Genomic DNA, 27292 nt, shown 5'->3' with positions numbered 1-27292 from the left:
CGAGGAAAACCAAGGCGTCGAAAACATTAAAAACGTTCTCTCGTCAGTGCCACTATTCGAAGTGGAATTTCCGGGAAATTCGTGATGGCTAAACGGATAAATGGTTAACATTACGGTTGGAGTGACCTCGTTCGTTCATCGTAGGTGGAAATATTCGCAGTGTGCTTTGCAACCACATGTGTAATCACGATTCTGCTCCGAGCAAGCCGGAGCGAGCGGGACGGACGGAGGGATAGAAAGATTCATAGATATATATGTAGATGCCGAATAGGAGAGAGCACCGGAGAAAAAGCGAGAGAAGGAGAAGAGAGAGAGAGAGAGAGAGAGCTCCGTCAAACGGGTAGAGACTAATTCGCGTGCAGTTTTGGATCTTGCGATTATTCCAGATCGCTGCATAACAGACAACCAAGTGTTTCAAGCGATTCGTAGAGGAAACCGTACTCTAGGCATGTATCATTATTCACATTATCAACGCTCCAATTAATCTCGGATATCGTAAAGATCAAACGCACAGATATTCCAATTTGACATGGGACTTTGCAAAAAGAAGAAGATTAAATAGCAAAAGAGTTTGTGGAGTAGAAAAAGCCGGGCGTGTTGTTGACTAGAAAAGAATGAGCCTCCGTGTATCCCCACAGACTTTGTTGCTCCTACCGCGATCGAGTGAAAATTTCAACGTGTGATTTAATAATCGACGTCGCTTTTGCAATAAGTCTCTCACGAGCAATAAACCACACAGAGTGGCACACAGACTCGTTGTCAGACATTGCGGGGGCTATCCGGACCATATATGACTGGGCGCGTGTCCATACGTTGATTGAGCAACTTACACTTGACCGGTCACCGATCCAGGAAACAAGTCATCGAAGAAAACTACTTTTTCTCGATCGGCCGTCCGTTCACTGGCTTTGTAACGATTCGCTGTGTAAAAATAATCTTAAAAGTTATTTCGTTTAAATGCACCATGAAGATTGACGCGGTGCAGTTAATTTTTCATCCGCAATCACCGTCCGAGTACATGATTTTAACAAAAAACGGAAAATGGCGTTGATCCGGTGAAAGGCTAGCTGCTCAACGACCGATATCCGGTGTGCTGATTTTCGAGCAAATGAGAACCGTGTCAAAGCCACATGAATATGGAATGAATTTAAAAAATGGAAAAGATGCTGAAAAAAGTAGCTCTAACGCAGAAAATTTGAATAAATTCTACGCGTCTCTCTCTCTCTCTCTCCTTGTCCTCGGCAAAGAAAAATGCCTGCGGTAAAGAAGCGGGATTCCAACGGAATGAGAATGATATGGAAATTCGACTTTCCGAACAATGAATGAATGCATCAAAGAACGCGAAAAAAAATCTCAGTGCGGTATTCTGTGGCTCAGGAGAGAACCGGGAAATGCGACGCCGCTCCAGCCTGGGCCTGGGTGTGCATTTATTCCGTACTGACGTCACATACATACACACAAACAAGTGTACGACATGGCTGAGCTCATTCGCGACATCCCGGACACACGTAGGCTAGGAAAAATGCGCTGGGTGCGATAAGCTCGAGCGAAGTGAAGGGGTTCGGCTTCTTAAGAATCCGGCATATTCGTCACTTGCATATAGAGCTCCGACTTATTCTCCCATTACATTTTCTCTCCATACATTTATACAATATACCGAACTCAGTCAAAACGTCAATTTTTTTGTGTTCAAAATTTCAGAGCTTTTTGGTATATTGGAAAAAATATCAGAAATACGTCGATGGCTCGAGTGGTTCTGGTTGTAAAGTGCCAGGGAAAATTGACAACCGAAAAATCGAAGTGCGACGAGTAATTGAAAAAAATCTGCAACAGAGTCTATCGGGGACTGAAAATTGGATGACAATTAAGAGACTAATTGTCAAAAATGACAGTAATAAACCGAATCGATCGAGACTCGATAACAAATAAAAAAGGTCATTTTCATGATTTATATTTATATCATCGACTTATTGGATTTTTCATATTTTTAGCACCTCGTTCCGACGTACTTCGACGATTAAATCAGAATGGTAACTCCTTTAATCGAACGAGACGATGCCGAGAGCACTCGTACATGCATCAATACAAACAACAATGTTGCCAGCGACGAGAATTAAAATTCAGAACACGTTTGGCAAGCCTACAAGGATCAATGAATTCGCACGTACGTTATGTTTATCGTCGATACATATAGCTGCGTAATATTCGAATGGAAAGATTTAAAAGACTGATATTAACTCTGGTACATTCACCTGCCTCGTATGTATCTCAATGGCGCACGCAGCACTATCGGAGGTCCGAGGAGAAATGATCGTTCGTAAAATTATATTGCTATCTTGCCAAGGGCCAAGAGAAACCGGCGATTAGGCGCACAAGCGTGATTTTCATCATATACTTAACTGCTGCGATAGTACAATACTACTATCGATTGTGTACGAGTATATATCTGGGTATGACCGCGCTGTATCATTGATTAGGCATACACAGCAGTACATATCGCTATACCGAGTAAACAAACATAAGTGCGAACGCAGATACTCTAAACGCAAATTCATTGACGCCCGCGAGAGCTTCTCGAGTGCATACGTTCGTATAAAACGTCTCAGAGCTGTTTTCATGACCGTTCAAACGCGCCGATATGGTTTCCACTTAAAGAAATTGATACAAAGTCGCAAAACGTATTTTCTGTGGAGCATATTTAACTGGTGGCGAATTCGAAGGTGTCTCAACCCCTCGATTGTAAACAACATTTTCGCGTGTAAGATTACGAGCGAATGAAGATAGTGAGGACTGAAATTAAAAAACGCGAAGAACGCTTGTGCACGGAATAAAGGAAAAAGCTGGGGATGAGCTCGCAGTATCGTATCCTGTTTTTGTCAGTTTTGGATGCACGGGGGATTCATCGGATAAATGGAAAACTGCTTTCATGCTTACTCTCTGGATACACCGATGAGAGACTCTTACTTGAGATTAGTTTGTTGGAAAAAACTGCGGCATCCTTACCTGGAACATAGAAATAAGGAGTTGATTAAAATGGGCCTCGCTTTTTATTCAATTGTATTTGCAAATGGAATTTGTAAAGAGCGTGGATTAACAAAGTTCAACGGTTCAGTAGATTTTGTTGATCGATAAAAAAAATACTCAAAACAGGTTTGTATCTAAAATAAAACCGAGTTATGGAAAATATAAATATTCTTCGGAAATATACTTCCGCGCGGTGGAAAGAGCGCAATGAGAATGGAAAAAAATGGGACCAGGATTGCATTACGCGGAGCATTCGTTATTCACGGATTCAGTTATCATGATGAGATCCAGCTGCGTGCCTCGATCGCGGAGCTCAGAAATTCCGTTATGAGTTATTAAGGAGCGTGTTTTTAACTTTATCTCCTATTTTTTGGCCCTTCTTCCCTTTCATTAGTAATTTCTTGCCAAGTTCGGCGTGCTTTCTCGTAATCGCAGTTAGACGAACGTTTCCTCTCCTTCCTCCATTAGTCTTCTACGTGGATCATTCTTTTTCTTATTTCCAATTAACCCAAGGGAACCTATATTTTCTTGGGTATCTTCAACGAGGCGTGCTCCTCTCCCTCGAGATCTTCAATATCCCTCATTCGTAAATTCTTTCTCTTTCTCTCGCTCTCGCACGCGCTCTTTCTCTGTTTTACTCTTACCTTGATTTTCGAAAACGGGGAATGGGTGAGCGATCTAGCACGTAGTCGAAGTTCACGTTTCCTTAAACGGAATACTCTTTTCCCATTCTTATTACAGTTCGACGGGAAGATCAATTGGTAACGAGATTATCGTTTTATCAATGATAGGCTGCTTTTACCTACTTCTAAAAAACACGTAAAACTCGCGATCGTCGATATATTTTTCAGACAAATTCAGCAAGATCAAATGACAAAAAAGCACAAATTTAATATCTGTAAATAAAATTATATGTAATTGGTTGTATTCAATTAAAAAAAAAAAAAAAAAAAAAAAAAAAAAAAAACAATTATTTGAATCATTACTACGTGAATTTGGTAAAATCGCTCGCGCTCGTTTTTCTTTCGTCCCTTTCCGTTGTCACGAACATAGAACTGATAATAAAAAACAGTCAGTTAACACATCGATTTGCTTGAAATTGGATGTAGCCATCGACTAACTTGTGATCAAATACGAAATGATAAAAATCAAAGTAATTGTGTCGTGATCGATTTCTCGAGTTCGAAATCAACGAGAATGTTGGACTGATTCATGATCCCGAAAATATCAATTTTTTTCCAAATTGTTCTCTTCTTCTCAATTCGTTAAATGGTCTCGTAATACGATTTAGGTATGATCGAATGCACATTTTAATGGCTCGTGATGGCCGCGGATAGAAACCCAAACAAACCCAATTGGCAAAGAAGAGTCTTGATCGTGAACGTCGACGATTTGGTAAATAATTCTTCATCAAGTGCCGGTGATGGCCGCGGATTTCTTGTGATTCGATTCATCATTAGAAACGTATGAATTTTTTACGAATAACGTTAATTAATTGTTTTCTCGTGACGTTAGGTGAGAACTTCCATGTCTTCGGATTCATCGTTCGCGGTCATCAGGTGATGTAAACGAATATCAGCTTGTTTTTTAAATCGCCTGAATTTCAAGTAAAGACGTTATTATACAGGATTATTATTTCCATTAAATAATCCACCACCATTACTTCATTTCTATTTTCATTAACGATCCCATCAGGGAATAGTTTTTCCGCTTCCGCCCTGGCCGTCAAACCGGAACCTGAAACTAAAAGCTCGTTTCAAAGTGTGTGCTATTCTTTACTGCTCTTCTATTCTCCCCTCCGGAGACCAGTATCAAACCTTTGGATGCGGCGTTGCCTGAATGTGAAATTATACGCACATAATCAAGGTCGGGCTCCATCCGTAAGACTGTGTATTTGCAGTGCTCCCCGAACCGCAATTTTCCTCTGTGAATTTCCATTTCTACTCTTTGATCCCCGTTTAATTAACTTTTTACGCCAGCGTGAATGCGTAATATGTTCTGACCGAGCACACTATGACTACATTTTTCTGGGCCTTGGTAGTATGTGAAGGGAGAAAATTAGAAAGAGCATTTTGTCTGGAGCGAAACTTGTCCGATTCTGACAACCTTTTCGTGTTACTCAACCGCGGTGAAGGCGTGTGAAGAGAGAAGAATGTAGAGCAGAACATTTTGGCAACGGTGAAGAATCGTTTTTTCGTTTTTTTTTTCTTTTCCGTATTTACTTCCAGCGAGGTATTGAAACCTCCGAGCTTCTTGTCTCTTAGTCCGCGCTTCGAAAAGGCTTCGAAACACCGCGAGGGAGTACACTCGTGACAGTTCAGAATGACTGAAGACCTCTCGAAACGCCTCCGATGAAACTTCCCCTGTCGTTGCAATAACGATGGATTCTAAATCATTGAGAACCAGTGAATTCCAAAAGCACTTTGATCTACTTGAATTAATGAAAACACGCTTCCATAGAATAAATTAGTTTCTTTTTGCTAAATTTGTTTTCTCATTTGAATTTGTATATACAATATTCGTACGTTCCATTCGTGGATTTAACAGCAGAGCGATTATCGCAACGATGTGTGTTTAGGCTGGTGAGGAAATTGCGGGGGCGCGTTATGAGATCACACAGAGCAAAGAGATTCCCCCCCCCCCAGTCCGCCCTCGGAGCGTGGAAACATCAACGCCACTAGCAAAAGCAACAGCAACACGTCATCACGAGTTCCGTGGACGCAATGCGGGCAGCAACATTTTTTTATTTTCCCCTCCTGCTTTCTCTATTTTTCCACAACGAGAAAGATGAAATGGCACTTTGCCAAACTACGCCGTGGGAGAATGGCATCTCTGGCGCCTATCCCCTTCGATCGTTGTTGCAATACGTATACAAACGCTACGAAATATCGGATGCATGACCATCCGTTTTCACGACCGATTTCAATTCGCATTAATATTTTCAATTTTTTTTCCATCTCTGAGAATTGAAAATGGATTGGTCCTTAAATATGATGAGTATATAGAAATGCTGGGAGAAACTGGAACGAATCTCCGACTATTTCGACGAATTTTCGTGCGGAATTTTTCGTCCTCGTTTTACAATATTCACATCGCCTTTCGTTTTAATTATCACAAAAATGCGCAACCCGGAGAAATTTATGAGGCGATATATTTTTCGCCAACTATACACCAGCGAAATGAGTGTCTCGAGACAAAAAAAGCGGAGCGTTGGCTCTAAAGAGACAGAAAAAAGAGATAAAAATTGAATGGAAAAATTCAATCAGCAACGCCCAATTAAATTAAAAGTCTACACGCCCTCGGGGTAATAACCGGAAATCAATTAGAACAGAGTAATAAAAGTAGTGCAGATGAGAGAGGAATCATCCGCCCGAGAGACAGGAATGTGAAACATTTTGCATTTATAGAATCGTTCGAGCAAATTCTCCATTCGGAGTTTATTTTTAATCACATCGAATACTAATATCAAAATAATCCACAAATCAACGTCGACGATGAGTTGAAACGTTGTAAAAAAAACGTTGAAAAAAATAGTGAAAACTAAACTTAATCAAGAGTTGGTTTCTCATGTTTCCTTCGATTTTCCAGGACACTGCGGAATAACAAACGCACTGAAATGTTTTAAAGGTAAATTTGTGATTTTAAGAGCCTGGAATAGCATCGGAGGGCGTTAAACCGTGACTTCTCGGATTGTCATTCGATCGGTGAATCCCAAGGGAATTTTATCGAGTTGTAAAATCAACGGCGCAACGTTATTGCAGCCCAACGTGACGACAAGACTAATACTCCGGATGGCCATTCCGCTTTCCGAGTTTCTCGTTTCCACTCTGCTACTGTTGATCTCTTCGGAGACCATGTATAGCAACGTGACACTACGACCAGAACTAATTAGGTCCTCATTGATCGACGGCGTTCGAACTTTGCCGCCGCGCGTTCAACTGGAGAATGTCAAGGCAACGCGAAGGAGGCGGAGCTTTTCTCTTTCCCCTTGACGCAATTCCAGGACGAGCACGCCAAACGGTAATCAGTCTTGTGTGTTAAATAAATCACGTATGTATCGATTTGAGAACTCAAAATAGTACAAGGAAAACGAACAAACTGCATTTTTACTACTTTCAAACGATCCTGCACTGTTGTAGCTTCATTAAGGGCTAAAAACACTGAGAAGTTATCGAAAACTCGATTTTTTTATTGACTCGAAATATCCTTCGGTCCCTCTAGAATATGAAACAAGAAGGTGTGCATGAACTTATGAAAAAGTTTCATTGGAATTTCGGGCTCTTGTCGGGAGCGTCGTCGGTCTCCGCCGATCACGTTTCGCAACGTAAAACGCGTTTTCCTCGAAAAACGATTTTCCAAAACGACACGTAGAACACGACTCCAACTGTTTTCATTTTTGTCATTCGAATTTTCGATAATATCATATAAAAATAACAATTCGAAGTGATATACCAATGGATTTTCCAACATGTTGTTTACAACCCTTTTTATTAGCAAATAGTTGTCCCTTTTTTCTGTCGAAAATAGAACCTTTCCAGTTAAACATTCACCAGTGATAGCAAAACGAATATTTTTCCAAAATCCTCTACATACATACATAGATTTAATTTTTCGTTTTTTTCCCAAGCAGCAGTTTTATACTGCGTACCCCAGAGCGCCACGAATTCAACGAGCCGCAACGTGGGAATGGCCCCAGTCTCGCAATTTTTGGATAATATTCGATAATAATTTTTGTTTCACGACTAAATACATGATCAATGACTCAACCGAATGTTATTATTCTAATACCTGGTTTCCCAGCCAAAAAAAAAAAGTCGAAAAAACGTAAGGTGTTTTACAGTGGTTTCATCCCTTAATCCAGTCAATGACATTGCAAGAAGATTTCAAGAAGAATGAAATAGTGTACAGAAATACAAAAGGAATTTCAAAAAATTTGATCAAAATTCAAATCAATTACAGCAGAATGAACGCAGTCTCACAATTTCATTGGATGGTTGACTTTGATTGTGATTGATCGATCATGAGTTAGATGTCTGACAATCTCTTCACGAAAAAAGATCATTCACTTTGTATACGAGAGATAATAATCCCTCGCATCATCGTGTATGAATGGGCAGTAATTACACCGGAAATATTTCTTTTGAGGGTTGATGACACGGCGTATTTGAATTAGATATTTTCGACTGAAACGTCATGCACTTACGTGAATCGCAGTTCAGAGAAGTTACTCACGGCACAGAGGCTCAATTTCTCGACCCTCGGAAGATCGTTGATGTAACCGCGTAAATGGTTCCAGTCTGCTACGTAATGGACCAAAAGCCATTAGCTGTGACCGTGGTTAGATATCGAAAACGCTTCAGCCCTGTTTCAAAGTTCTTAGAGTCTCTTCGCAATGAGAGCAGTGTTTGACCGTGCAATTTCCTTCGAGACAACTTGATGCATTTTTCATCATGAATAATCCGGTTTCATTCGAATATTTATAAATAATAAATCGTTTGTGAAAACTTGAGAATAAATGATAAAAAGCAATGTCGTAACGAGGTTGGTACAGCGAATGTGGAACACCGTTTCGATTTTATAAGCCGCGATACGTGACGTTTCGTATCAGCGAGATTTTAATGAAATCCTCCAACGGAAGGAGCTAACACGATTTCGATTATCGACTATATAAACTCGGACAACGTAATTTTGTATTCTTCGAATCGACCACAGTGGAAACGTTGAAGAAATCCATTGACAAAGTATTTAAACACACTTTTTGAAGAACTTATATTGGAACTCCGATAGTCAATTAATAAATAATCGTTGATCATTGTTAATTGAATGATCAAATTGATCAAGTTTGCAAATTCGCTCCGCGAATTCCGCAACCCATTTTTCTTCTACGTGTCGCTAGGAAATCCGGATGACACGAAACGCGATGATAAGAATAATTCGAGTACCTGGCTCGTTTGACATTTTTGGACAAATAATGGTAAATTAAATAAAACATCAATAATAGACTGGAGGTTATGGAAATAGAGGTTAAAAATCGAATATCGTAAGATGTGAAAGTTTAACTCGAGTGACAGGTCCTTGTAGGCCCCGATCAATAAATTGCTCAGCGACATTTCTCCAATTACGATAATCTCTCGATGTTTTTCCCAAGCCTCATCCCAGCGTGCGGATCCATGCTGCGGTATTCGGAAGAGCAAAATCCGTCACTGATGCATGTTTTGCTTCGCTTCTATTCCGGTCGACTCTACGTTCGTGTAGCCAACCGTTTTAATCATCAGCTTCTACCATTAATATAGACCGGTAGTATTTATATTTCTATATACACACAGTGAAGAATTTTGATGCTTGTCTATCAGGTCAGCCAAGTCTAAATCTTCCATTAGAATGGTATAAATTTTTTACTGCTTCTAAACAAAAAACGTGTAAAAAAAAACTTCAAATACTTTTAATAAAAAAAGTCTAGCCTAAATCGTTTTAATTTCTGTTGATGAATATACTCGTTTAAAGTAATTTTGAATAAAAGTGGGAAGAAGAAAATTACTAATTTTCTTTAATATTTTCAATTTTTCAACATTATTTTCTAAATCGAGAAAAAACCTCGATGCACTTTGAAGTAGACGAAGCTAATCTTCGACTCCACTATGTTTCGTTATAATTAGTTACCGCAGGTTTTCTATTAATCATTTGAAAACCATAGAGATAATCATCAATATTTTATAAATAAATTAAAATAGCATTAAGAAAAATTACAGGGTTTCAGGAGATACCCAGTTGTAGCCTAAAAATTTTTTTTTTTTAAATTCCAAAAAATGATGTCATGAGTCACAAAATTCTTGGTTACAAGGAATTTAGTTAAATTTACAATATTTTTCAAGTACCCCTTTTCTAGTCCGGTCTCCCTTATTTTTTATTTTTTTATAAACTTTAATCGAAAGGAGCCCAAAAATGAATGGTTAAACGTCAAGTTTAGAATTCGAGCCATTAGTGGTAATGTGCAGCAGAAGAGATTTTCGGGAAAATCAGTGTTCGATAATGATTGGAGGGCATAATATCAATCCGAAAACTTTTATCTGTTAAGCCATAATAATTGACTGGCTTCGTACGTACGTTTGTTTAGAAAAAGCCAAAACTCCGTAGATTTTCATGCTGAATAGAACCACATGTGCCGTTCTGAATTAAATTCATTTGTTTGCTTACAGATATAGAAGGTTTTGCAACCGGCAAACATATAATTCTCGCTCACGAGGACTTTTCAACGATAATAATCCCCCGATGACGTGCTCAGACGTCGTAGTCCGCATTTTTTCCCTCTTTCTCTGTTCTCTCCTACCCTTTACTTTTTTCCTGCTCTTGCACTATATTTCTCATTTTACGACGTTGATGCACGCCAGCGAAAGCTCGCACCACGATTCTACAGACGAATAATCCCGGCGAGCACACATAATGGACACGCACCCACCTTTACAAGCACAAAGACGCATGGACACATGCACAGGTGTAATAATTCACTTATAATGCAAGTGCTGTATAGAAATTCTTCTAGAGCGTGACTCTCTCGATTCAGGTTTTTCGAAGATGATCCCATTCGAATCTTTTTCATTACCCCATGACTCGCCGACTCTTTTCTTATTCGTCGTTAAAAGTGTGCACTCGAAATCAGCAGCAAACTCATTATTTTCGTTCTTATAAGACGTATATGTGAATATTTTTTTCCTTGAGAATTAAATTATATTTATTGCAGTGACTATGAAGATGGTTGGAGCTTGACTCAACGCCGAGGCATACACATTACAAAATGATCCTGTAAATAAATCGTTCGTACAAGCGTGTTTGCCCAGGTTTCAAAATATTTTTCAAAATATACTCTACTTTGATGAATAATCGAATAATATCAAATTTTAATAACGGCTATTTGTTCGCTTATTCATATTCATACTTAAATATTGATATGTGCATTTGCATATGGACATTAGTGTGTGTGTGTGAATATGGAAGCTGAGCTACAAACTCCGAGCCAGCAGCAAATCCATTTTCGATTTTCTGTTCTATCATAATGAATAAAACCCTTGCAATCGTACTTGTGATTTTAGTACGTTGATCGATTTCGCCGATTCATCTTTGTGTGATTTATTTTTAATTTTTGACGAATTTCAACGTTGAAAACCCTGCGGAAAATTAGTCTATTTATTCGTTATTTGCCAGGCACCATGTCGCTAAATCAAAATTGGAAAATCAGCTCGATTTCATGAGAATTTTGACGATCCTACAGGAAACAACAAACACTAATACGCTTTAATCAGATCGCATAAAAAATCATGCGAATTCCAACTTTTTGAGGTAGATCATGCCCGTAGGATCGTATTTTATGGGTGTCTAAATTGGGTCGATTTCTACTTCCTAATTACAGGTATAATTACTTTGAATCAATATCAGAGTTATTAATTCAAAATTGTAAATAAATTTTTTCAACTTATCTTTTGGCGAATGAAATTCCAAGACATTAATGGAACGGGACTCAACCCAAAATTTCATTCATCCCTGACTAAAATACTATAGTTTTTTATGTAAAAAATCGCTTTAGAGAGCGCAAAGGGAAAACACAAAGGAAAATAGATCAAGAAAAAAGTACTAATAAAAAGTCAGAAAGCTATGACAGGAATGGCTCAAGCCAAGAAGAAACAAAATCCTGAAATAAGCAAATGTCAGGCTACGTCTGCTAATTTTACCAAAACTAGTAAGACAATCGTCTCGAATTTTTTCCCAGACCTTCATTATATATTTCATTGTTATTGTGTACTTTTTCACAAACTTCGTAAGAAGTCTTCTCTCGTTATATGGAAAAATATACGATTTTTTACGCATAGTCCCAATACCCCTGTGTATTTTTCTTCATATTTAAGCACGTTTATCTAGATAACCAATTAGACAAACCCTTTAAAATTTGATATGCATGTCAGTCCACTATCCGTTTAAACTCTCTGTAAATTTCAAGACTTTTGTAAGAAAATCGTTTCGTGCCTGAACTAACTTAAAATAATTTCCAAAGAACCCAATCGAGTTCATCCCAAGCTGATTTCAAATCTATTTATTCATCATGCATCATCATCGACGAGGAAATTACGTTCATTCGTTTCTGCATAAAATTCCTAGTAATTGGATATTTGAAATAAATAGAGCGTGGCGATGATGTGCAAATTTAGAAAGTGTACTGCATGACGACTTCATACCTGAATTCACATTGGATGCGAGCTCGAGAAATTAATCCGGAATAATCAATAATTAGCGAAGCAAAGATGCGAGAGAATTAGTATGCGTATATATAATATTCATCATATAAATGTGCATATGTTTGATCGATTAATGATAACATGAGCGAGGCAGTAGGAAACTGTCGAAAATCAAATGATAACGGAATGCCATCGAGTTACGAGGCATTAATGGGGAATAACTATTGGGATTTTGGTGAAGAAGCGTTGGCAGAGATATCCATTCGATCGAGTGCTTAATCGTTTTGGGTCGAAAGGTAGGCGAGGAAATGGCATAGCCATATACAGGAGAGGGGGTAAAGCGATAACGCAATATTTGCAGCGATTTCATTTGTGTCTGAGTAAAATTGTTTTGATTCAAATTCCATATGGTCTTTTTTAATATCTGCATGGAATATTTAAATTTCAAACAATATTTCGATGTAGCAGCATCGATGTTTCGTATCACACGGGAACGATCCATCGACTGTCTCTCTCTCTCATAACGGATATAGATAATCTCCTCTCTCCTTCTGTTGATGACGTACTCGCGTAATTATTAATTAATTCGAATAGTCGTCATGTTTTTAGCTGTGTATATGACACGAAGCTGGAACGTTGAATGGGATTTTATTTTATTTTTTTTTTTCAACTTGTTGAGCTTGAGCTTTTCAACTTGCTCATAATTTTAAGGGGGGTCCTCCTTTACACAAAAATTATTACGTTGCTCATCAAGTTGCTACTGGAATGCAGCTGGAGTTCCGCCATTTTGAGAAATTTTTTAATGAAAAAAATTCATACGAGTAGTACATGAACAGTTTGTCAATAAACAGATATTTTCTTGTCGAAAAAAAATCAAGAAAATCGCGTTTTTTCGCCCGCTATAAGTGTATATAAGGTCTTAATATTTTTCACATAAAAAAAATGTTTTTGCATACTTGAAATATCCTTGAAACTATACCGAAAAGTTCGCTATGACAAGTTATTTCTTTCTATCCTAAAAAAAATCCCAAAAGCAATCAATTCTTTTGAGTTTCTAAAGCGGGACTCTCCCTCAAAGAATTCGGTGTCGTAATACTCAAGATTATATGCATAAAAAAATTCCATTTACGAATATTGTTTGCTTTAGCCAGATTATTTTCTGTACGCGAATTTTTTCAATTTACTATTATTATTTGCAGAATAAAAATAAGAAAAAGGCGCAAACGGTCCAGTTCGGAATTGGTATTTTTCGGTTATCAAACACGAGAAGTTCCAGAAATTTTTCCCCGTTCGCTCAATCACGATCCGTGTATGTTTGCACTTACACATTTTTTTTCGTGTTACGATAACGCATTCGATAGCTGCAATAAAAAGCGACAGGAAAAAGCAACGCATCAGCACGTGCCCGAAAGCGTTTTATTCCTATCGAAATGGTATTAAAAGTGACTAAAGCGTGTCAAAAACGAACATGCTGATAAAAATTCGGTCCTGTGAAGCTCGGATCGATATACACTCGTTGCAATTTCGATCCCAAATTATGTCATCACTTTTTTTATTTTAGAAAACGTTTTTTATGCCGATCCGTGAAAGCTTTTCAGGCGATAAAAAACGAAATCTGATCCAAGTGATAAGAGTCTGATAGGCCGTTAATTGGAAATATCGAATTTCACGATAACATTTTCAACGACAATCTACCGCGACTTGAACTTATCAAACAGGAATATAGTTTTTGAAAAAAAATGCAATTTCGATTCGACAGATTCTCGGAAAAAATATGATACTTTCGAGTGTATTTTGATTATTATTTGCGCGACATTATTCGCGAATTTTTTGAAATCATCGAGCATCATCCCGGTTTAAAGGCCCAATCAGATCACGGATTGGTATCGAAAAAGGAATCTTATCATGACATGGATAATAAATCTGCAGTTGTCCGTTAACAAAAAGTGAATTCTTTGGCCCTTTCAGAGAGGAAAGTTCCGGGGTTTTACTCGCTTTTGCTAAACGCGCATACAATTCTTCACCAACCTTCAAAACGAGAGAAAAAGTTGGATGAGAGAGGAAGAGTAAGAGAATGAGAGAGAGTCAGCTAGCCGGGTAATTACGCAAAGTGGCCAAAAGTTCCATCGCGCGGGAGTGCGCCGGTGCCCTGGAGCGCGATAACGAGATACTTTCAAATTGATTGTGACGCGCTAATTGCTCTTCTCTTCGTGAATCTCCTTCGCCCCCGAGACCAACGAGAAATAAAACGTCGAGAAATGGAACGTTTGCTCCTGCGATCATAGTGCGTTTCATCAAAATTTCGATGCTCATGAATGTTGCTTTAAAGGTTAATTAAGAAAAAAAACGAAAAATCGATTTTTCAGCAACTTGGTTCAAAACCGAATTCGTTCATGAGAAGAAATGCTCTTTCTACAATGCCACCTGCTGACAAACTCGGTATTTGATCAAATATTAAAAGATTCATAAAATTTTGCACTCAGATTTCAAAAACTTTTATAGCATTATTGTATAATATTATAAAGGAAGTGAGCAGCGTTTTTCTTCCTTCACTCGTCTGTCACAACCAGTAATTCGCAACTCCAATCGAATTGTATGTTCCACGTGTAATATGCAACCGCGTCAAGAATAGAAACGTTCGAGGAGACGAGAATTTTCGTTGTGAATTTACATAAAACGTGGTGTTGAAATTTGCTGTAATTATTATAATACACAAGACGGTACTATCGAGTTACTCGATGCTCGTGATTCCATGAAACCGTCGAGAATGCTTTGGCAGGCGAGTTTCTCTCTCTAAACAAATAACTTGTGTAAGCCCAGCGCTTTGGTCGTTCGACCGTTCGTCCACTCTCGGTTCCAACGGTTTCAAGGGACTCGTATGTAAACCGAATGTACGGAGAGGGAACCGAAGAGAAGAGAACACGAGAGCGAGAGAGGAAGTTGGAAGGAAGGATAGAAATTGAGGAGGAAGAAGCAGAGACATGCGGATGCCGCCGGCTCTCCTCTTCCATCCACCATTCCATTGAATTCTTGGCTAAGTTGACATTTCTGTGATAATAATAGTAACAGACAATATTTCCCATTACAACTGTGTTGAATTTCAGATGAGAATACATTCCGTGACCTATAGTTTTACGAACGTGAACACATTTAGTCGACGCACTTTGAATTCAAATAGGGAATATCAGACCACGAATAATACCATTTTTGGCGACGTTTTTTTGTCCAACTACTAATCATTCCCACCATTGAATTTTCATAGTCTTAAATTCGCTGGTAAACTTCCTCATAGTCTTGAATTTCAATATTTTCGAATGAAGAAGCCTCTTTACGGATTCAACCGACGTCGTGTGTATATTCGATCTTCCAATAATATTTTTTTTCTTCTTTTACTTTGACTACACAAACCCGTCTTAATAGACTCTTGTGGAAGCTTATAATGGATGGTACCAGGAACAAAATCCGTTAGACGACCCATATGGGTCAGCGAGTCCTTTCAGTTCACTCACTTATTTCTATATGTGCACAGACATACATGGCCATTCTCGACGAGCCTTTGTTTGCCACGCGAGAGGATCGCTTACCATATTTTAGGCACGCTTACTCTCATCTTTTCACTATACCCTTAATTCTAGCCGTTTATTCACCGTATTAACTCGCCTCTTCGTTTCGAGCAAAATAAGACATTTAAATTCTCTGTTTCTACTTCGAAACGACGAGTGTTTATATCGGGTGCGAGGATCGAACGAAATACCGTGGATACAAAAAATACTTGAGGGGGAGTCCTGCTTTGAAAGGTCCAAAAATCCACTTTTTTCGAGAATGTTTTTGGATTGACGGAAATAACTCACCATAGCGAACTTTTCGGTACAGTTTCGAGGAGTTGAGAAATACTAATTTGTACATGGTTTAAGCGCGAAGTCTGATCGTTGAAATTTCTCAGCTGCGTACAATGTGGAGATCGCAATTATTGTCTGCAACAAAAATTCCATTTTTCTATTTTCGTACATTTTTCTTCCATACGAACCTATAAAAAGCCGAAAAAATTGCGAAATTCTATATTTACAGCACGTGAAAGCGACATTCTTCCTCTTTGGATGCGTTTTTTTTCAAACTCCCTGAAAATACAGAATTTTTCAATTTTTTCGGGTTTGTATAGGTTCGTATGAAAGGAAAATGTGTAAAAATAGAAAAAAATTGGAATTTTTGTTGCAGACTGTAATTAAGATCTCCACATTATACTCAAGTGAGAAACTTCGACGATTGGACTTGACGCATAAACCAGGATGCACAGATGAGTATTTCTCACATGAAACTTTTTAAATATCCTTGAAACTATACCGAAAAGTTGGCGATCCTGAGTTATTTCCGTCCATCATAGAAACCTTCTCGAAAAAAATCGATTTTTCTTGACTTTCTAAAGCAGGACCCGCCCTCCTTAATTCTTCTACGTGTACACGAGAATGAGAAGTACCGTTACTCAATTTTGACAACAACGATTGGCTAAAACGAATAAATTTCTTAATTTCATTTGTGCAAGAGCAAAAGCAAATTCTAAAACCGTTTTTTCCCACCTCTACAAGCTCCGTAACGCCTTTTCTAAGCACGTGTGCTTAATTAGTGTGAAACGGCTTTTTTGCCTCCATTCGGGACTTAAAATATCTACCCAACGAAATTTTTTAAGCCCACTTGCCCTTTTCTCTACTCACAAGCGCGGTTTAAGTTCCTCAAGGACCAGTGTACCGTGTTCACTGAATTTCCGAATATCCAAAGCGGAAACATACGGAAAAGGGTGTTAGCAGAAACGAGATGGAAGGGGAAAGTGTTATTACGTATGCGGTGAAAAGCTGAGAGTGTTTCCGGGAGCAAGCCCAGAAGGTTCACCCTCTTCTCGAGCAATTTCCATCCACTCTCGTAGAAACGAGCGTACTTTTCGGCTCGCCTCTCCGTATCGATCGATTTTCATTTCTTTTTTACATTTTTTTCTACCTGCTTAGCGATAAACAAACCCGTTTGCTTCTTGTAAGGAAGATCTTTTAACTGTTCGCATCAACGTGCTTTTTTTTTACGCCGTGAATTTTCTTACACGATGTGTAGATGCTAACTTGATCGGATTCCCACACAGCTGTAGGTTTTGCTGACAAAAGATAGAGCTTCGAATATTTTTTTATAAGCACTGAAGAGCTCTTAAATCGTTCTTTCGAAGCTATGCATTAGAATCATCAAGCTGGAGCCAAGCAAAAAGTTAAGTTAAGTTAAGTTAATGGGGAAAAACGCTTTTCAAACGATACTCTGGACCACGTTAAAAAATTTAATCGAGCACCTTATCGATATCTTTCGGCCCGTTTTATTATTGAAGCCTAAAATCTCTGTTCCGTGAAAAGTTAACGATTGTAATCGTTAGGTTGAACCCAAGTTGAACGACTTTCCATAAACTTTTATTACTCTGGCCGCTTCACGATTGCAATCAAGAGCGTGAGTACGCACGACGAGCGCGGAATCTTTTTATTCCGTTTGATAAAATCGAGGGAAATATCGGCGGATGGACGAGGTTAAAAAAGCGTTGAAAAATTTTTGTTCACCGAGTTCGGCTGTCCCGATAACCAACGAACATCTCAAATACGTTATGCTACGTAGGTATATGTTGGCTCATACGTATGGAGCGTATCGTACAATGCTCCGTAACGTTCGGCACCGGTCACGCGTTCCAAATCAAATTGGAAAGTAACGAAGCGTGGATTCGCAGAAGCGTTAAGGCCTTCGAGGGGCAAAATTTTCGCGACCCTGAACGGTAGCCAGTGAGAACGAAGAAAGAAAGAAAAACGCAAAAATGGGAGAAAGAGAAAGAGAGAAAAAAAGAATGACACGGAGCTTGAAAGCGTGACGGAAAGATTGCTCCGGTTCAATTTTTAAGTAACCATGGCCCGTTAAATATTCGACCGCGCAACGCGTCACTGCTGCAAGAAACAGAGTAATTCAATGATACTGAAAACAGTGAGAGAAATGAAGAGCGAAAAAAATATGAACATTTAGTTGGAGTTGAATTACAAAGTATAATTCTTCCCAAAACTATGAAGAGCGAACGACCTGAAATTCCGGCGACTATTAAGGGGAATCCTGCTTTAGAAAATCAAGAAAAGTCGATTGTTTTCGACAATGTTTTTAGGATAGACGGAAATAACTCACCATCGCCAACTTTTCGGTATATAGTTCCAAGGATATTTCAAACGTATAAAAACATTTTTTTCACGTGAGAAATACTCATTTGTGCATGGTTTATGCGTCAAATCCAATCGTCGAAGTTTCTCAATTGCGTACAATGTGGAGATCGTAATTATTGTTTGCAACAAAAATTCCAATTTTTTTCTATTTTCATATATCATTCTTCCATATGATCCTACAAAAACCCCAAAAGAATTGCAAAGTTCCATATTTTTAGCGAGTTTGAAAAAAAAAACGCTTTTAAAAAAGAAGAACATGACTTAAACGTGCTGTAAACATAGAATTTCGTAATTTTTTAATAAGCTTTTCGATTTATTAAACATTCTAAAGCAGGACTCCCCCTTAACAAATTTCACTACTATATCAACAAAATCGTTTACACCGTTTGACAAAATTCATTTTTACGAATACTTTCGATTCGCTGGATAATTTGAATAACTGATGTTTGTACAAACTAGCTCGACAAGATGAAGAATTTGTGAATTGTTTTCAACGATGAGAAACAATACGGCATATAAACTAGGAGATAAAGGACAGAAGAGGAAGAAAAAGATGAAGAAAGGAGCCGGAGAGTGATAGAAAGACAGATAGAGACCGAGAGAGAGAGAGAGAACAGAAACCACAAGTCTAAGCGTATTATGCAAAAGCTGCGGCACTACCTCGTTTATGTATTTAATCTTGACCCAATTACACCACGTTTCCAAGGTCTCATGGCTGATGCACTTGCTCAGTGTTGCCTGAAAGCGCAATAGAGAAAGGGAGAGAGAGTGAGAGAGGGAGAGAGCGATGCTGCAGAGCGCACCTGATATGGCGTTTGTGCTGCAAAGCGCCCACCGTCGTCCTCGCACAAAATATATATACACATGACTCACATTACTCAAATATATAAAAATTACAGTACCGAAAAAAAATAACAAAGCTGTATATATTAAAAAGAATTAAAAGTGATAACTATTATTCAGCAAAATATGGCACTCCGTTCTATCACGATTCTCGTATTTTCATTTCCGAGCCCCTCACGTGTGACTTCTCTAATGTTGCTTAGAATGCTCAATCACACACTTCCGAGCCATATCTATGACCAGGTGTACGAGAAATCCCAGTTGGCACAGGCGTCTATATTCATGAGCCTGAAATTGGAAATCTTGAATGGCAATTCACGATAGCAATGGCCAATGGAACTTGCGTTTGTGTATATAGATATCTGTAATGATCGGGAAGATCAATAGACCAATAATAGAAGACAGGATCAAATCTTCGGCGCATCCATGACAAGCTCCCATTCGAGGAAAATTCTATTTCACTCTAGACGATGGTATCGATCCAAATCCACAAAGGAAAAAAAGAAATTACTATTTTTCTACGCAATTCTTCATTGTTTACTATTCATTCATTATTCGCTTACAAAGTGTGCCGAATGAAACCGTACCAAATCGTTCATTCACAACTCAAAAATGTTTTGATATTGATGCGACAGAGAGAGAGAGAGAGAGAGAGAGAGAGAGAGAGAGAGAGAGAGAGAGAGAGAGAGAGAGAGAGAGAGGCTAGGGAAGAGCAAGAAAGCGAGAAATAATAGAAGAAGAATATGACAGTGGGATGACGTGCTTGGTTCCCTTATGCGATGTAACTATATTTCCATTTACTGTATACATATATTTTCAGGCTAACATGAATAGTTTAAACTGTCTGTGGCCAACTGACCCCGGTACGAATCCACGAGAATACATTTCCATAACTCACACAGAACTTACTCTTCCTCCTTGCGCAGGCTAAACTTTGCTGCTTCACTATACTGCACGGACGAATGAGCACGAGAAACGTAGCTTGTTCATGCATCAAAGAGTCCGAACCGACGGCGTCGAGCCTGGACGACGCTTCGAGACCGACGATCGAGAGTCCGTTCACTCAAAAAATTTTGTTCAATGACGCGAAACAAGGACGTGTGTTGATTTAATAAAATTTTATATAGATTTTATCGAACGAAAAGTTGGATGTTTCATTATTAGTTTATGAGAATAAACTCACAAGAGATTTATTTAAATCTTGAGAGAAAATGAAGTTCCGAGACTGGGATCGGTCAACCCTCATTTATTAATTAACCTCGGGATGAAAAGCATTTATATTAGAATTACGTTTTGACATTAGTGATCAACGTTGTGACGTTAATCTCGACACGCACTCGTATATTTAGCTCGCTTCTTACGTCAGCCTCATGGTGTTTGTTCATACGTCTTCGGCTGTCCCTATTTCCTCCCCCGTCAAAGCCCTGGCTTCCTTTTTGACCCCACGACTTTTTTTCTACGACTCTGAATTCCGGGAGTGATTGTGAGAAAAAGGAAGTAAAAGGGGTTCGATCATGCAGAGAGGGGAAGATCGATCGGGGGGAGCAAGTAATCGAGGAAATTTCGGAAATTTTCGTTTGCACTGAATCGATGAAAGAAAAATATTTTTTATGAGATAGTCACTGGAAATCTGAGGAATTTTTGTCACGCCTCTGGTAATGTAAAAATTATAAATACCATTTTCGATAACGCCATCGAGCAAATAATCAAGATTGGAAAGAATATTCGAGGGAAAATGCTGACGATGCGTCCCCTTAATAGGTCACTACGATCCACGTTATTTCTTGACTAAAGATACTCGCCTATACATGCATAGATTGCCGCTACGTTTATGAACAGACGCGATAACTCCGTTATCAAATTAAAATCTTCATTCTTCTCGACTGTTACCGCGCGAAAGAAGATAATGACAGAGGGCGGAGGGTGAATGAAAAATATCGAAAGTGTTCACCTTGCACAGGTATACGAAGCACTGCCTTATTTAAATTCCGTCGTCGTATTCCACCCAGTAATTTTCTATCTTTCTACAATGATATTGTCGAAATGTGTGGTACACACAGCGATTTCCCAAACCGACGTTTAAAGTAGATTGAAGCAGATAAAATAGTTTTCGTTTTTCTCGAAAATCTATTTCCTTTTCAGGGACGGTAAAAAAATGAAAAATTTTTCGGAGCTTTGCTCTTTCTGTTTTTCGTTGAAGTTGAAGTTGATAACGTTTTTAATTTGCATATATTTTTCATCACGTTTAAATGCACACGAAAAATAATCATCGATCAAATTACTGTTCGCAGCCATCGAGTCAATCGATCATTTAATTGGGTTGACAGTGAATCATAACACTGCTACATCTTCATTGAAGAAAAGTGAATAAAGCTGGAGTAACGAAACACGGAAAAAGAGGACCGCGCGAGCGGGCCACGTATTTTCAACTCGTTCCTTTTTTCCCTGGAGGAACTCCCTGGGCAATCCCGTTCGGGGATTTGCGGCGAAAACTTTAATCCGCGGATCTCTCTCTCTCTCTCTCTCTCCCCCTGAGGTCGTTACTTGGGCGGCGGCTCTCATCGCAGCTAAGAGCCAAGCTTTTAAACAAAACTCGCGGAGTGAGTGTACATATAAGACGGTTGAAACTCAAAGCTTCAGATGCATCCCTGGCCAACAACGCGAAGGGTAGAACCGGCTTTTTTTGTGCCAGAGTTTCTGACCAGATTAGAGCTGGTGAAGGGCAAAAAAAATATCGAATAAAAAAAAAGTTTGGATTCGTATAGTTTTACAGGAGCGATGGCTTCACTGGCGAAGTTGATACTCGAGATATCGCTTCAATAGTAACCTCCGGGCCAATCGAAAATTCAAAAGAGTAAAATGAAAAAGGGCCTCACGGAGAAAACTCGTTTGAGGAAAAATAATATTTCATCGTACGAGTTCTTTGTGTACTTGTTTGCCTTGAGACGTTGTATTATCGGTTATACATAAAACAGGCACCGATATATTTCAGCTACGAGAGTATAAAACTCCAAGATCCAAGCCCTTGCACTTGTGGTATACTCTCTGTTTCGCGCGTATCTTTTATACCTTTCGCGAAGTACGATCGTCATATTTTCTTCGTTTTTTTCTTCTCGACTGCCTCGGTGACAACACCTCAATTCTCCTTTTTATAGTTTCCTGTCAAAGTTACAAGCATTTTTTCTTGCGCAGCGCGCTGTTAGCGGGTGAAATTGTAGAGGATTTCTGAGACGTAAAGAATCAACAGCTTCTTCAAAATCACGTTCCGAGTACGAGCCCGCCATAATATTCCACTCTGGATTTTAGCATAAAACTTGTTCTGCCCAGGAGAGGATGAAGCATTGTTTAATGTTTATTTTTCGTTAAACTTCGTTCTCGATCTTTTCCAATTCGTTTTGATGTAGCCCCGCATGCATTAATGAGGATCCGAAACAAGGAGGAAAATAAACCCGTACGAGTTACATCTCCACGCAGAGTGTGCAGCCCACGGCTCATATAACAAATCCCGTTATTATACGAAAAGCCATACGGAGCTTGCGGAAGGAGTACAGCATGAATCAGTAAAATGGTAATGGGAGAGACGAGACACCGCAACGCCACTAGTTATTACGTGGAGAGTGGCGAGGAGCGTATACGCACGTATAACGGAATAGGAGGGTGAGTGTGTTGCAGACCACCAAGGTAATCCGCGCGAGGTGTTGCCGGTACCGAGTAGAGAGACCTGGACCGAAACGCACTCCCACATCTCGGAGCGTAGACGACACTCGAGGTTGCGGTAGGAAACTGGCTTTATATCGAGAACCGAGAAAACGAGGGGAAGGGGCGGCAGGGGGTGTGGAAGAAGTGAGGATATCTCGAGTCTAGTGTTGTCCTCGGGAGCTCGAGGGTTGAGAAACGCCTCGCAGTTTCAGCCCTCGTTGCCCACGGCGTATCATCCTCGGAACGCTATTCCTCGTGAGAGCTTTGGAGAAGGAGTGGCCGATTTAGTTGCTGGATATGTGCGTCTGCTGGTGGATTGGTATGTGCTTCGTGTTATACGAGCGACGAGAAGATGTGGATAACCCGAATTTCAGGATCTCCGAATGGACCCTTACCCAGTGCTACGACCCACCGATCCACATAATCAGCCAGAGCTCCGATATTGCATTTGATGCTGTATTCCTCATATCCGTATCCATCACGATACGAGAGATGCGCGCAGTGACACATAGCGGCGTACTTACTAGTAGCCCGTATACTCCCGAGCACGATTTACTTGCCAATCTGACTGCGGCCGCTTATTAGAGCAGTACGCTTCCACCTTTGACATGCGCTAACCGTGCTAAGGGTTACTTTCAACTATGGCTGATGAACTATCCTTCATTCCAAAGGGAATGTAAGCTTTGGGTGTTGGAACGTATCACCATTTCTGCAACTGGCAACTGACAAGGTCCGAGTGTTGAAGGTAAACGCGAGTCACATTCTCTATGTTGAACGCACGTACACGCTTCCGTTTGAAACTGGCTCGTCAACAAGGATTCATCTCTGAACGAGCGCGAGCAGGTTTTCCACGAGAAGAGCACTTTCAGTTTGCTTTTCACAGCATTTTTATGGGTCTAGGGAGTTATCAGAACTCTTCGGTCCCAAAATAACTGGCATGGGGAAAGGCCATGGAAGCTCATCCAGATAAAATCACGATACCCTGATCAGCCCCAATTTGTGCCGAAAGCGCTAGAGCCCTCTGAATTAAATTTGGTACTGGAGCCGTTCATAAACAAAGACACGAAGAAAAAACCTGAAGGATTGCTATTTGATATTATTGGCGATGACCTATACCGTCGAAAATTGACCTTTGATCAGAGAATCGGAATTATTGTTTCTGCCTTCACCTCGATCCTGTACGGTTAAACGGTACCGACCAACGCTCGCCGAGCAATCGTTCGTCGCAGCGAAAACTGCCTCGTTCGTAAAGGGGGTACCGGGAAAGACCGGACTGACATCTCCATTTAACACGTATTCGCTGTGTGCGCTTACACGTACTACCTTAAAAGTGAGCGTGTGTCGTGTATACGTATAGTTCTGTATGCCTCCAAAAACGCCGGAGCCCCCTTCATGGTGGCGCTGGCAGTATGCATGAATACACTAATATAATGAATAGTCCAGTAATATTAGATTTTTGGCTCCGCCCACGCGCACGAAGCGAATGCAGGACGTAATGTTCAGGCTTACTTCGTCCAATTGTATACCTTTTGCTTCGCAAGGGGAGAACAACGTCATGGCCTCAATATACAGAAACATTGCTCGGTACTTGGTTTGCATCTCATCGAAAAGGTTTAAAGTCAAATAACGCGCAAAGCAGTGGATTCGACACCAATGAACATGTAATCTCTTTAATTCTTTCAGTATCGAGAGACGATTCACAGGAATGTAGCAAAGAAATATTCATTCGAGCGGCGATACTAATAATTCTCATGATCAATAGGAGACAAATTTTAACGAGAGGATATTTTCCAATGTACAGCTTTTCATTGTTCTGCATAGTGTGGGGAAAGCTCCAAATACTATGTTGCCCCGAGCCATTAGTCGAAATCCTCGATAATTTCCATCAAGGCCAAAGCATTCAAAGCCCTATTGATTATCGTATATTCCATTATATTCCATTATATCAACTGTCATTCGATAATGAGTAAATATATTATTCGTTGACAAAAATAGATAATTTAATGATTCAGTGGCAGAACGTTCATTTGGAAAATGAGGTAATATTTGAAACGTCCGAAAGAATGGTGCATTTTCGATGGCACATGCACACACGTGGATTCGATGCAACGGTAGAACATTCGATCGAGAGTGCCATTGGAATTGGGAGCAGTTTTTTCCTTCGTTCCTTTTCCTCTCGTTTTACTTTCGTGTATTTTAAAACCGGACTTCCTCAGCGCTATACATACACATCTGGGGTTCAATCCGATTTTCGGATTAATTTGAGCTCGTCCAGCAGGCCACAACGCATTTTACGTGAAAGCGATTCCTCGTTCGCCGATTCATCGTCTCGTTGCACAGTCCGGATGATTCGGCAGTTGAGATAGGGAGGGGGCAGGGTTACGGAATGCAGTATAGAACAACAGGATATCCCGGGATTTGTGTAGGGAAAGCATAATCCTGGAGAAACGCGAATGAGTAATATACGCTACAATACACTTCGATGTACGAATATTTGAGCACGTATATATGCGGAACAAAGGAAGAACTGGTAATTTGAACCTCCGCAACTAATTTGGCAGATTCAAATATTCAATAGACTTGAAGCATTGTCTGGCAGCATAGTTTCCAGCTTATTTTGCTCATTTGTCATCTTGTCTGGCTGTGATCGTCATAGTTGAATAAACCAATGAATCATTCATTTCAATCACAACGGTTGAATTAAGCAAAAAATCGTATGGAATTCTTGCAGCTGTCGCGCATAATTCAATGCACATTACGCTAAATCCGTACACACATAAGGATGGAAATTTATTTGGAAGCCGAGTTGAGTATTTACCAGGTATTATGCCTCCGCTCGGGGATAATCTTCGTAGCCGAAGAGCTTCTTTTTCGCCGTCACTTTTTTTGCAACGCTTCCATAATCCTTGATTCATAATATATATTATAACGTAGTCCTGAAGGAAATGCACGTTCGTACAATCTCGAATCGGAAAAATCTTCGATTCTGGTCCACATCCCTTTCAGCCCTATATATATACTCAGGAATACGCTGCGTATACGTATATTTATCCGACACGTGGATATTTGAAGCTTATACGACAAGGTATAGATAGAGAAAAGTTTATGAAGAGGATGGCCAGCTTTGAATCTCCACGACATGTACACTCCCCTTTCTGCCTGCCAACCCCTTTCGTCGCTGTCCACGCCGCTGACGCTGCTCTCCACGTGTACAATTCAATACGGCATTGCACATGCATACTCGCATACACGGGCCTACACACACCGGATCTTGGCATCGGGCGCTGGCATAAACCTTCATTCATATTCATAAAGTCTCGCGTTATCTATAGCGAAACATACAGAATAGCAGAAAGCGCAAGAGCGAGATCAAAATGAAAACGTTTCGTGGATATATACGTAGTATGCGTAAAACGTCCTACCGCCATTTTTTGCTCTACTCAATGTATATATTTATCCAGAGACGTATCCACCTCGGCGTACATCCGGATACGAATGGAAAATATTACGCCACCGTCTCTCGTCACTGATGTATACTAGTCGTATCACCCGCGATGTTTATATGCCTGCGATCTACACGCGTGTATGTGCGAAGGAGGAGATTTACACTGACGATAAAAAGCAGCGAACGATCCTTGTCAATTTGTCGAGAATCGAGATGAGCTCTTTTTTCTGTTTGGAATCCCTTATCGACTATGAACAGCAGAGATTGATAGTGCTCGTCGGAACAGGGAACGAGAGAGCTTTCCCTGAAGAGTTTAATGTTTCCTTGTCGCGCGAGAGAACATAGAGTGATAATTGGCGATTGTAGAAAAATAGGAATCCTTGGTACTCGATTTTCACGTTACTTTGCTTCCACCGAATCAATACTAGGGCAAATACAAACTGGAGAGAATCTGAAGTACCTTCGAGAGGAATGAGCTCCATCTAATGTTTCCACGGAAGTATTATTCCAAGCGAGTAAGACCGCAGGTATACAAGAAGACTCGGTTGGACGGTAAACTTGTTAGGAAGCTGAAATATCCGGGGAAGAGGATATTCGAGTGAGATATCAGAACCCACCGGGCGATATTGTCCTAAAGAGAAGCACCGTGCTAGAAAAACTAGACAATGGAGGTAAGCTTAAGGCCTTTTGCCGTAAAAGTGAAGCATCGAGGTCCCTCGGTATTGATGTCTGAAGAGACCGAAGAATCTTTGCTAACAATAGGACGTCTACGAGGTTTGGATAAATATACGGAGAAGACAGAAGAGAGTTCTACGAAGGAGAATGAGGAAGGGTCC

The 27292-nt window shown here is 39.8% G+C and overlaps 1 protein-coding gene across 3 annotated transcripts in view; it reads right to left on the bottom strand.

The window, feature by feature from the left end:
* LOC122414470 (kielin/chordin-like protein) overlaps positions 1-27292 on the bottom strand; it is a 207435-nt gene that overhangs the window by 73837 nt on the left and 106306 nt on the right. For 2 of the 3 annotated variants that reach the window (XM_043425765.1, XM_043425763.1), the window contains exon 5: positions 2935-3003. The exons of the other annotated variant lie outside the window; for it this stretch is intronic. In XM_043425765.1, coding sequence (XP_043281700.1) covers positions 2935-3003 — 69 coding nt within the window. The remainder of the gene's footprint in view (positions 1-2934; positions 3004-27292) is intronic. 3 annotated transcript variants of the gene reach the window in all.

The sequence above is a fragment of the Venturia canescens genome, chromosome 8 (genome assembly GCF_019457755.1).
Source record: "Venturia canescens isolate UGA chromosome 8, ASM1945775v1, whole genome shotgun sequence".
Classification (NCBI taxonomy): Eukaryota; Metazoa; Arthropoda; class Insecta; order Hymenoptera; family Ichneumonidae; genus Venturia; species Venturia canescens.
This window is presented reverse-complemented; position numbering and strand designations above follow the sequence as displayed.